This window comes from Brassica napus, chromosome A9, assembly GCF_020379485.1.
Source record: "Brassica napus cultivar Da-Ae chromosome A9, Da-Ae, whole genome shotgun sequence".
Lineage (NCBI taxonomy): Eukaryota > Viridiplantae > Streptophyta > Magnoliopsida > Brassicales > Brassicaceae > Brassica > Brassica napus.
Window position 1 is genome coordinate 35,283,218 of NC_063442.1, and position 12,493 is coordinate 35,295,710.

The 12,493-nt window shown below is 31.8% G+C and overlaps 3 protein-coding genes across 4 annotated transcripts; all 3 read right to left on the reverse strand.

The window, feature by feature from the left end:
• Positions 1–396: 396 nt before the first annotated feature.
• On the reverse strand, positions 397–2,243 carry LOC106368123 (CTD small phosphatase-like protein). 2 transcript variants are annotated; one of them, XM_013808011.3, is made up of 6 exons: positions 1,825–2,243; positions 1,475–1,603; positions 1,272–1,395; positions 1,123–1,204; positions 875–1,028; positions 397–789 (listed from the first exon to the last, which is right to left on the reverse strand). In XM_013808011.3, the coding sequence occupies exons 1-6, from the start codon at positions 2,086–2,088 to the stop codon at positions 655–657; spliced, it is 888 nt and encodes a 295-aa protein (XP_013663465.1). In that variant the 5' UTR covers positions 2,089–2,243; the 3' UTR covers positions 397–654. The 2 variants fall into 2 exon arrangements, with proteins under 2 accessions (XP_013663465.1, XP_013663466.1); XM_013808012.3 differs by having other exon boundaries at positions 1,272–1,392; positions 1,825–2,234.
• LOC106365486 (E3 ubiquitin-protein ligase SINA-like 7) lies at positions 2,244–5,267 on the reverse strand. Its single transcript, XM_013804904.3, has 2 exons — positions 4,897–5,267; positions 2,244–4,764 (listed from the first exon to the last, which is right to left on the reverse strand). Exons 1-2 carry the CDS (start codon positions 5,056–5,058, stop codon positions 4,099–4,101), a joined length of 828 nt encoding a protein of 275 aa, XP_013660358.2. The 5' UTR covers positions 5,059–5,267; the 3' UTR covers positions 2,244–4,098.
• Positions 5,268–5,597: 330 nt separating this feature from the next.
• LOC106364954 (jasmonate-induced oxygenase 3) lies at positions 5,598–8,711 on the reverse strand. The gene is made up of 3 exons (XM_013804428.3): positions 7,885–8,711; positions 7,322–7,658; positions 5,598–5,995 (listed from the first exon to the last, which is right to left on the reverse strand). The coding sequence occupies exons 1-3, from the start codon at positions 8,397–8,399 to the stop codon at positions 5,747–5,749; spliced, it is 1,101 nt and encodes a 366-aa protein (XP_013659882.2). The 5' UTR covers positions 8,400–8,711; the 3' UTR covers positions 5,598–5,746.
• Positions 8,712–12,493: the final 3,782 nt, after the last annotated feature.

A 12,493-nucleotide genomic window follows, 5' to 3' on the forward strand; every position in this document is an offset into this window, starting at 1 on the left:
TTATTGATTATTGAGTATAATATTATGCCTTTCAAAACCACTCCACTTCAAAGGAAGGCAACATTTATTTATATTCTCATACTCCATCCGTTTTTTTATATATGACGTTTTATAGAAATTTTTTTGTTCCAAATTATTTGACGTTTTCAATTTTCTATGTAAAATTTATTACTAGTTAATACTAGATCAATAATATTATAGTTTTTATTTTTTTATTGGTTAAATTGTGGTTAGGTAAACAGTTAATGATGTTTTTGTTTAGAAATTAAATATTTTTTAATCTATGTGCACAATCCTAAAGCGTCATATATAAAAAAAACGGAAGGAGTACCAAACCATAGTCTATACTTTAGTTTAGACCATAACAAGGTATATCCAAACCAAACCGGAAAAGGAAAAAAAATAATACTTGATCATTAACAAAATTACAGAGAAAGCTAGAGAATTACATGAAATCAAGAATGTGTAACAGATTTTTATCTTTTAAAAAGCAATCTACCAAAGATTATAAACACTAGGAATGGTAGTTTATGTGCCCTTCTCACATATTTTTTTCATTGCTGAAACTACTGTACCAAACAAGTCCTTTGCCTTTTTTTGTGTGGACCAAAGATATATTTCCTTTTTTTCACCATTAGTTTCTGCTTAAACCGGTTAAGGATTCCAGCAAGAAGGTGGTATGCCTTGCTTCTCAAACCATTCAGGCATGCGGAACCTATCATAAAGTGTCGGTCTTACATCTTCTTCCTCTGAAAGTTGCTTCAGAAGTGGTAGAATAACGTCCAAAAGCTTCAAGTTTCACAATAGTTCTGATTAGTTTCAACACTAATAATAAACAAATGTATAAAGAGAAGAGTAGTAAAGTAATAGAGACCTGAGTGTCATTAGGCTGCCCGGCAGAGAATGCAATACATGGAATCCCATTTGATGGTTGCAACAGAAAACTGAAAGGATTGTTGTCAACGATTACAGTCCTAGACATGTTCTTTGATGTGGTTAACAGATCCTTCACGTGATCTCGGTATGGTCTGATTACAATGTACAACAAAAACCTCAATAAACCTCCCCCAAACCGGTTCTTGAAAGTACAAAACAGAGCAACCCTGATTAAGTACAACTTACGTGCTGACTGTTGAAGGTCGATAAAGCCGGTTACTAAGCACTTTCCTTGTATCTATTCTATCCACAAGCGGTCTCGCATAACCTGTGTTCAAGAAACATAGGTCAGGATTACAAATCTGAGTATGCATTTGAGGGAGAAAGTGAGAGACCTTCAAGACCAGCGGTAAACAGAACAAGATCAGCAAACTGGCTGAGTTTCTCCAAGAACTCGTGCAACCCTGGACGCTCAAACACCGTCACGTAATTGATCTTAGATTTACCGTCGCTTTCCTTCTAGACAACAAAGAGAGACACGTGTCATAAAAAAAACGCCAAACTCAAACTTGAAGATAAGTACCGGAAGCAAACAAACCTTGTCAGATGACAAACACTCAAGCTCGAACCAGTTCAATCCAGCCTCAATGGCTTGGTTGCGTAAAGCAGCAGGTAGACTAGAGGTCTCGTACGCACACACTAACGTCTCATCCAAGTCAAGAACTACCTACAAACACACACATCTTCAGTTACTAAGTCACCAAGCTAAGAGCTTCAAAAGGTCCCCTTAAAACATTTCACAGAAAGGGTAAAAAAAAATCAAACTAACTAACTCTTTCAACTCTCCACCAATCAAAAGGTTACACCTTTCACAAAGTCTTCAACACATTTTCACAAAAAGGTTTCACCTTTGAAGCAATGAAAGGCCTTTTGATTGAAAGCGTGTACCTTTAGTCTCTGGAACCGGTCTCCGGTGGCGGAGGAGGCGATTTCAACGGTGGTGGGAGATTCCGGCAACTCGATGGATGGCAAGGGTTTAAAGCCATCGGCGGCGGCTTTAGAGGAGGAGGAAGAGAGGAGAGGATGGTAGCCGACGGCGCGGAGGATCTGGAGGAAGATCTGGTAGAAGAAGGCGAGGCAGTTCATGAAAGTCTTCCACACTTGGAGGGAGCGAGGCGAGTAAACGACGTCGGACTGAGTCAACTCGGCCATGACTCGGTGGGGAAGGGAACTTGAAGAGGAAAGGAAGCAATCAAAGTACTTCTTCCTTCCTTTGCTAAAATGATATGTTAATTTAATTAGAGAGAGAGAGAGAGAGAGAGAGAGAGAGAGAGAGAGAGAGAGAGAGGTTTGCCTATGGCGATGGTTCGATGAAGTCCTTTAAAGCGACATTTTTATTGATTACGATCCACGCGCTCTGGGATTGTAATTATTGTTCAATAATGTTCTTGTCATAAGAAATAACTAAAGGATTAATTAAGAGAAATTTAAATACTATTCCGTCGTACAACAAGAAAAAAAACACCACACTCAAACATAACTAGATGAAATATAAATTTGACAACGAGTAATATAATGAACATTTCCAAACAATGATTTTACAATAAAATCCAATTTCATTTTAATGGATATTCTGGATTGGAGTATCAAATTAATCAAGGTATATTTCATCATTCATACTGATCTAACTAGATGGATGAAATGTTTTAATATATATTCATATTAGAAGGTTAGCAATATGCACACACACTATAAATTATAAGAAAATATGCACACACTAAAAATATAATATTTATAAAATTTAGTAATTACTGAATACTTTAAATAGTAAATACTAACTAGTATTCATATACTTTCCCAATTGCTCAAAGTTCAAAAGATCACTCAAATCTGATTATATTTTTTTTTTGGACATTTTAATAGATTTAGAGAACCAGCATTGATTATAAAACTTATTTAGTTTCTTTCACAACAAATTTTAATATTTACAATAGAGAAAGCTTAACAAACATCAAAATAGTTTCCCAAAAATTTGATACAGTAGATGACTAATTTGGACTATATAGCTGTACAAAAATGTTGAATTTTATCTGAGAATATTTTTTGATGTGGCTGTCTCTGCATTATATATAAAAGTTAAATATGAAAAGAAAAAAAAAGTATTTCTACAGCATAATTTTTATACAGTTTACAAATATTGATTTAGAAAATAAGGTTTCTAGCTACCATTTTAGATTATAGTTTTAAAAACTAATATAAAATTTGATTGATATTTTAAAAGGCTATAGATGAAAATTAAGTTAAGAAAATTATTACATCTCAACCAATAAATATTGTAATCTCTAAAAAATTTATATTTTGTAGTATTATCTTCTTTTTTTTTTTAAATATGAAGAGACTTACAGAAGCAAATAAAGCCTAAATATTTAAAACCAAAAGACCAATTGGAAAGAAGACGTGAAAGCATGTGCTTGTAATGAGAGTGGGAGTTAAAAGACAGATATTAGCCAATTGGAAAAAAAAAAAAAAAAACAGATATATCAATTGCACGAAGACGCTTCTTCGATCATTCGTTTTTTATTTATTTTGTGTATAATTTACTTTTCGTCCTTTTCTCCATGTACGCAACTTCCTTAACCTGACGTATATCCGGTTTGGTTTATTAAATTCGGCTCAACTCCCATTTTGTTTACAAATCATTTCTAAATTTTCTGTTATTGCCTACTCAATTCAACGGAACAAGATTGAACCAATTCGAGATACTTGACATATCAACAAATCGTTTGGCACTAATCTTCTAAATGTACCAATCCGTCAAAGTTGACCAATTCAAAACCATCATGTGGCACATGTTTCTTTTTTCTTTTAGATGTTTGCTCAATTTAATTTGATCCATTCATTGCTATTATGATGTTGAGACACACGTCTACACACACACGAGCACATGCGTACAACTTTAAATATTCAGTCGCTCTCTCTAATCCCACATCGACAATTATCATGTGAGATAGAAGGAGACATGTTTGTCCTATTTCCAAACCTTATCTTACATATTCATTTGGGTTGGTTACTTAAACAGTCAAAAGCTCGTTATTTCTTTCTAAGAAAAAGAAAGCTCGTTATCAAACTCCTTAAGCACAAACCATAGAGTAGTTAAGAGTAACAATGTGGCTGATGAAAAAAAAAACAATGTGGCTGATGATCAGTGATGAAAGTAGTAACTTATTCATCATCATCTTCAGTCTGCCGATTGATGCATATATAAAATTTGTAGTCAGGGCACATGCATGAAGGAACCAACATAAAATGCTCATCTGGTGGTTCATCGCTCACTTCAAGAACTCTTTCGAGATCTGATTCAAACCACAAGCGATCAGAGCAATATGAAAACAACTTGAAGGTGTAGGATAACTCTTCTTCTCCTGGTCCAATACAACTAGCATAGAATATTCGACCTTGTGGTGTGTCAAAACACTCTACAATAACAATCTCTCCTTCTCCTTCTCCTTCTGTAGTCTGTTCCTTGAGAATTACCCTCTTGCCACTCATGGGGTATATAAACACGGGCTTTCCACACTCAAACATATACGAGGACTCACAGTGTTTAGCAACGCTGTGTTCATATAAATCCTTGTTAAAGCAAACAAAGTCGCAGCTGGTGAAAGGGCAAGCACGTTTGGTAAAAGCACAGATCTCTAAATGTGTTGATGTTTCAGCAAAAGAGATAATCCCGGAGCAACCAAGTTCTACATTTGGACATGGAACTCTAAGTAGTTCAAGAACCCGTTCCATAGCTCTATTGCGTGAACGAGTTTTTAACGAGCATGTTGCACATTTTTGCTTCAACTTGTGGAGGCAAGTAAAGCATGCTATATGACCATTATCACACTGTATGGCAAAAAAATAGTTGTGTGAACAATGAAACGTATATTCAATAAAACATTTGGAAAACTTTGAATTTCAACTAGACGTTGTGAGAGAAGAAATGCATGTCATGTAGAAACATGTGAGAAATGAAACCTGGAAGATAGGAATGGTGAGAGGATTGAAGCAAAGAGGACACTCGATAGCATCTAGATCATGCAGCGTTGCCGTGCGTTTCTTCTTCCCCTTCGTATCACCCGAAGTACGTTGCCTCTTTTCCGATGTGCTGTTGTTTCCATCCTCGGAGAATCCTACCATTATCAGAGAGGCAAGGCTCGTTATCAAAATTCAGTATGAATGTATGATGAACCCCGAATCCAAAGCTGACCTAACTGATGCAGACAGGACCTAACTAAATGTGTTGTTGGGTTATTCAGCTACTGGGCTTTTTATTCTTCCTTTTATGATTTGAAAGCCCATTATCTTATAAAGTCCGAATGCGAAGGGGCAAAAGATTCTTTTTTATTCTTGTCTGCGCTGCCTCATCCTGAATCACAGGGTGAAATCATCTATTCCTGACAATACTGCTTATGCCATATTAAAAATCTCTTGTAAACATTTTTTTTAATTACGTCACCTGGAATTCGAACCTAGACCTAGACATAAAAATCTTTAAACATTGACTACTAAACCACGGTGTTTTCACAGAAAATAAAAAATTAAAAAAATTATATTATTTTCTTTCCTCGTCTACAATATTCTTCCCACCATTTCGAATCATCAGTCAAGTGTTATTGATCTATCTACATATCAGTAGAAATTTATGATCGAACGAAATTGAGTTAGATATGATCAAGAACTTAAAAGTATAATTCAATATTTATACAAAAGAAAACATAGTTCATTATTTAACATAATGTAACATCATATCTACATAAAATACACACAGTTCATTGTTTAGACAAGAAAAAACTCGTCTGTGTAAATTCAATGTACGCATGTTCTACTATCGAGGGGATCTAAGTTCGTCGATATGAGACTTGCTACGTGGACCTTGCGTACGTATGAATTGACGGTATTGATCATAGGTCGTGGAAGAGTAGAGAGCTGGTGAATCTTCGGTCACTAGCTCCTTCAATGGCTCGATTGGGATGTTGCCCTTTGGGTTGTAGAAGAATGCCAATGACAACCTCTCCTTTGCAGGGCTCACGATCACTCTGTGTTCTATGCTTTTGTATATTGAATTGGTCAACATCTAACCACACAACAAATTGCTCAATGTATGTTAAAAATTATATCAATCCAAATAATGCGAGATATTGAATATATATCCTGCAAAAACGACAATGATATCAACCAAAAAAGAAAGACCCCATGACATTTGTCTTTGGCCTTTAAGAAATTAATCTTTTTTTACCAATATGCAATTGTTAGATTTTGACCAAATGACACAATAATGACAAATACAAATAAACAATAAACGATTAGAAATAGAATCAACGAGCTATATCCCACGAGAAATATCACATAGAATCATATATCTTCCGAACTATGATCCAGCTGTATTTATCTCCAAAATAGTTTCAGATTTAATTTCCTATTTCTTAAAGTTCAAAATCTAAAATACCATAAACCATGATATTTGGTTTACTGTTTCTAAATTATACTATAAATCATGTTAAATAGATATCTAACCATATTAAAACTCGAATTAGATCAAATTATATAATCAAGTTCATGTTTTAATTTCAGTTAAATGTCAACTTAAAATGTTTACAATTAATATAAAAACAGTAAACCAATTATAATCACGTATGTGTCATATTAGTTTTAGATCTTAAACTTTGAAAACTTGGCTCAAACTATTGTTTCGTAGGAAATTAAATCGAAAAGTATTATTTTCAAGATATATAAAACGAGGTTATAATTTGGATGGCATTTGATATTATATGCTAGTTTTCTTGGAGAAATAACTAGTATACTCTTAAAAATACTATGCTTTGACTATGTACGTAGACGTGTTTGGTTTTAGCACGTTTAAAACATGTGAATATCTGTGAACTAGCGCAGTCGTTGAAATTGTTTTTGTCTGTTTCTTGATTTAGGACTCCTTTAATGGAGGCACATGCAGAATAAAACAATATTGCAGCGTGGCTTCATGCCAGCACCTAATTGACCCCATCAACATTATGTTTTTATATTCCATTAATTTTTTGACTAATTTATATTCCATATATTCCATTAATTTAATTTTAATAATACAGGAAAATAAAAATAAGAAGAAATATGCATGCACGTGCTTAATAACTTTATTAAAACTAACAACTTCAAGGATAAACGAAGACGAGAATCAAATCCCATCTACGTGATATTTACTCTATTTTTAGCCTAATAATAATTAAAAAAACAGCATAATAAAATTATATCGAGTGCTCGAATCTTCCCAACGAATGTTAATAAGTTAAACAACTAGAATGTCAGATTTTCTAGTAATTTTAGTGTCCGTTCAATGCTCCATGATCTAGTTATTAAGAAAATAGTTGATGTTAATTACACGAAAAAAATCAAAGAAAATATTCACCTGAATTTGGTCACCAATGTTAACGATGAGAGCATGAGGAGCTGGCTCGACTGTGATCCAAGCGTCGTCACATCCACGGACCTGAAGGCCGGCTACTTGCTCGTCCGGCAAAAGAATGGTCAATCCACCGGGATCGGAGTGTGGTGAGAGGCCGAGTGTTAACTCTGGCTGAGGGCACTTTGGGTAATAATTAACCCTTAAACATCCTCCAGGTTCCTCTTTGCCACCAAACGCATTTTGAAGGATGTCCTCTTGTAATCCCAAGTTTCTCGATAATATACTCATCAAGTTTTCGCACAGTTTAACCATTTCCTTGCAATAATCCTCCAATATTTCGCTATATACCTCAATAACAAGGTTACAATTTTTTAGTTTCAATTTGTCTCTTAAAATATATAGACCGAAATAAGTAGTATATTTCATCTTTCACTTGTGGTTGCGTTATAAACTTATAATTAATAATCCACTGATAAGTCGTACTAATGCGTCAGTGTTTGTTTTCTAAGATAATTATTTTGTATAGTAGCAACGTTGATTTATTAGAAGGTTTTGGACTAAAATACCGGCGATGAAGAGATAAAGAAGGCCACTTGGTGTAATCCTTCAAAGACAAAGGGCAGTAATGAAGATAATAGTAATCACTCCAATCAAGAATAGCTCCCTTCTCTACGCCAAGTCGGCTTCCATATCCCTCATAAGTTTTTGGCGAATTAGCATGCATGTTCTTAAGCTCCATGGGAAGATGAAAGAAGTCTCTCCATGTTTCTTTTGCTCGGTCCATGAGCTGAGGACTCATCCCATGGTTAACCACTTGAAAGAACCCCCATTCTTTACAAGCTTTTGAGATCTCGTCGAGTGTTTTCGCATGTAGAGTTATGTCGTTTGTGTATAAGCCACCTAAGTCAATGATGGGGATAGCGGCGGTGACAGGGTTGTGTTTGTTGTGGTGGTTTTGAGAGGGTAAGTTTGGACGTTGAGAGAGAGGCTTGACGTAGCGGTTTGGTATGGCTTTGAGGTTGCTTTGGGATAAGGATTGGACACGGACTATAGGCTCAGGCCAATCTTGGAACATGTTCATGGCTTTGGTTAGATTTTTGACTAAGATCTCAAAGAGATGAAAGAGGAGTCTGGGGATGAAACAAAGGAGTATTAAGAAGTTATATATAGAGAGAAAGATAGATTAAAAAGGGAGAGCTAGAGGGATTCATAATTACTAACTTGTCATATATTAACTTAAAAATAATATGTGCAATAACCAATATAATGATACAACGGCTGAAAAATTATCTTATCGAAAATAGGAAAACGGTCGAAGAAACATTTTGCTTGACTACATTATGGTGTCGTCTAACGGTATGTGGACTTTGGGAAGATTCAAATTCGAAACAACTTCACAACATTAAATTTGTATGAACACTCAGATATAAAATTAATTAATCAAAAATATTATAACAGAACAACAAATTTGTGTAACCGAAAAGGAGCATTACAGAAATAATTTTATAAATAATGTAGTATTTTACTTGTAATTTAATATTTAATTATGTATTCTAGTTATAATTTTATATTTCAGTATAAAATTTTATTAATTAAAATTACTGTAATATTTTATATATGTGCTAGTTATTTATAAAAATTCTATAGATTTACATTAACTAAGACAAATATAAGAACTAGTGTAAAATACAATTGATTTTAAAGTTAAGTTTAAAATTTTTTTTTTGGAAAACAATATTTTGAAATTTCAAATATATAGTTTTGCAAATTTTAAGATAGGATTTTTTTTAAAGATACTCCCGAATCCCGAAGAAAGTAAATTTAAAATAGTTTAAACCTCGTCATGAGAAGATGTAAATGAATACAAATCCCAAAACTTTTTAGTCATTAAATAAAGTTTTAAATTTTAATGTGTCTCAAGCAGACAAACACAAGTTAGGTCCATATGTATATATATCTCGATCAGTTCGGTTAGACTATAAATCTATACAAGTACACATACTAGAAGTCCTATTTTACTTCTTTTGTTTTTGTTTGAATAAATGTTAAACTAATTCAAAAAGAAATTAAACCGCTTTAGAACATATGTGACTCTGTTTACTGTAGGAAAGTCTCATCGGTAAAAGAAATTTATGTCCTCTTTTAAATATATTCGTAGTTATGTAACTTATTTTATTACTTTATTAGGACCAAAGCAAAACATTGGTTTTTATAATTGAGAGATTAGCTATTCAGCGAGCCACTGCTTAGACACATGCATGACAATGTAGAAACGACAACCGGGGAGATCTCAGGCACAGATGCTTACCAACATCATAAAAGTAAAATAAAAAGTGTCCAGACCGACGTTATTCTAAAATGTTGATGACACTTGTCGAGGAGGATCATTTACTGAACTTCACACGTTTTGTATTAGACTATTTAAAACAAGTAATACAAAAGAAAAAGAAAAAAAAAACACTTATTAAATTTAGATTTTTGGTGCAGATAATTTGAAAACTAAAATCATGTAATTGTGTGAGTGTGTAGAGATCGAACAAGCGGAATGCTTGTTTATACTAAATCTAATCTATTAAAAGAGGAGTACAAAATTAGATTATCCCTTAGTTTTCCACTATATTTACAATGGTATGCCACTAAAGTTATTAATTAACCTATCTTTTAGGATTTTTGTCTTTTCTCTTCAATTAATGTATTTCCAAAATCAAATTCTAACTAAAAAATCATGGCAACAATAATTAATAAACTTAACTTTTAATATTTTTTGTCTTTTCCTTTTTTAATTATACATATGTGTGTCTGAAAATAATTAATTCCATATATACATTTTGTAATTACATACCTTATACGGTAATTATTTTACTAATTCCACATATACATAATAAATAGTATACAACAATTTTATTATACATAATCATAAAATTTTGATCCATAAAACCAGTTTATACAACAATTTTATTATATATAATCATAAAATTTTGATCCATAAAAAATAAAAATACATTTGTGTGACTTTATATGTCATATTCTAAATAAATGGATGATATAACTAAGGGGTTACATGATAAAATAAAACTACTCAATATAAACTATAAAATTATTGTGTTTAGAAATGTCATATTAAAAAAAAATTTAAATATATATTATCATTTATACAAATAAATATTCATTTATAAAAAAAACTAACACCTGCGCGGGTGCGCGGGTCAAGCTCTAGTTGTCTGTTAGAACACTAGTTTTTCTATGAATTAAATTACAGTACTTAAATATGGAAATAATCATGGGATTCTAAGAAACTTGATCCTAATATAAGGTGATAGCTATCATTTGTTTTTTTTTTTTTTTTAAAAAGCTTCGATCATTTGTTGAGTCATATTCATATACAAATGATACTCTCCTTTTTATCAACAATAAATAAAATACCTCGAAAAACACTGATACAAAATCTTAAATCAATGAAACAAAATCAAAATAAATCATAACATAAAACAAATTTTGAGTACTACGTGCAATTTTTTTTCATCATTGTGTTTTTGATTTTGAAATATATTAGATTGCAAATTTAGTAAAACAATTTTTGAAATCCAAAGGATACTTTTTGGATAAACATTTCTAAGAGGCACTTTGAACATATTGAAAATCTCCAGTTTAGCTTAGGTAACAATTTATCATGAAAAAAATTGGAAACTTATCCATGAAACCTAAGCATTTGTAAGTTGAAAATGTGAGATTCAAATTTCACACAATATATATATATTGCAAATCTTGTTTAAGAATGGGAAAAACAAAAATGAAGTTACTATTTGTGTAAAGACAATTTTTTTAAAAAACTCATGTATAGCGTAGGACAAATTAGTTGAAGCTGTAACTATAGATTCTTGATGTATAATTAAAACTTTTGGGTTAAATGTATGTGATTAAAAAAGAAAGAAATCACACATTACTGGCTTTCTGTTGCCCTAAAACATCTCTACTATAAAGTGTAACAAATACTTAGTTTGTGAGCTATGTAGAGCCATTGCGTAATTTATTGGAAAAAGTCACTTTTCCATTAAATTGAAGGAGAATGATTGATATTGGCGTTAACTCTAACTTTCTAAACTATTAAAACAAAAATACAAAAAAAAATAACTCTTATTTTTCTTAAAGAATTACCATCCTATGCCACTGGATTTAAATACCATTGTTTAAAAAATTATTAAACGTCCATCCAAATTAAATTGATAGACTTAACCATATTATTAAAACCAATGATATTCCATAACAGCTCCTAACTAATATTACGATATCAATCTTTACTTAACATCTCCTATTTTTCAGCTATTAAATTTCCTAATGCGACTTCAATTTTTTTTTACTAATTCGAATTTCCTTTAAAACCAATATATTCCAAATATCTAATGAACAAATTGTATATGGAATTATCGGTTATAGGAATATTCCTTCTATTGTACCACAACCCAACTTAAGTCTTTTTAATGTTACAAATCTAAAATATAATCGCAACTAACCAAATCAGATTTTCGTAATAAATGTGTAAAGTTTTATAATAAAAAAAATCACAATACCTATTCATCTATCTTATTAAGAACTAAAAAAATTGCTATTAATAAATAATGAAATATTATAAAACAATACTATATAAACAAACAAATTGTTTGTTTTAGTTAATTCACCTTTAGTGTTATATATATCTATGTTTCATTGCTACCTCATCATGATATATGTATATATACATATCTATATATTTGTATACATAACCGAGTAAGACAATTTGACAGTTTAAAACAATTAATAAAATTGATGCAAATAGGTCTGTATTGGTTAGTCGTAAAACTATATACAATCAAGCATATAAGAAAAATTATGAACAATATAGAAATTAAAAACAAATACCCGCACAGACGTGCGGAACAGAATCTAGCCCCCCTATATATTAAAAGAGAAATCACTTTAGTGAGCTCTAGTGACGTGTCGCTCATAGGTGAAGTTTCAAAAAAATTGTTATAATTTGATTGGTCGATTGTTTTTAATTTTTATTTATTTAAATTAGATCTAAAAATTTAAGGTAAGTCTAAAAACATTTAACATCACTTGCCATATAATCTAAAGAATATTACAAATAAAAATTTATGGCAACTAAATCTCGAAATTATAGAAAGATTAATAATGTTA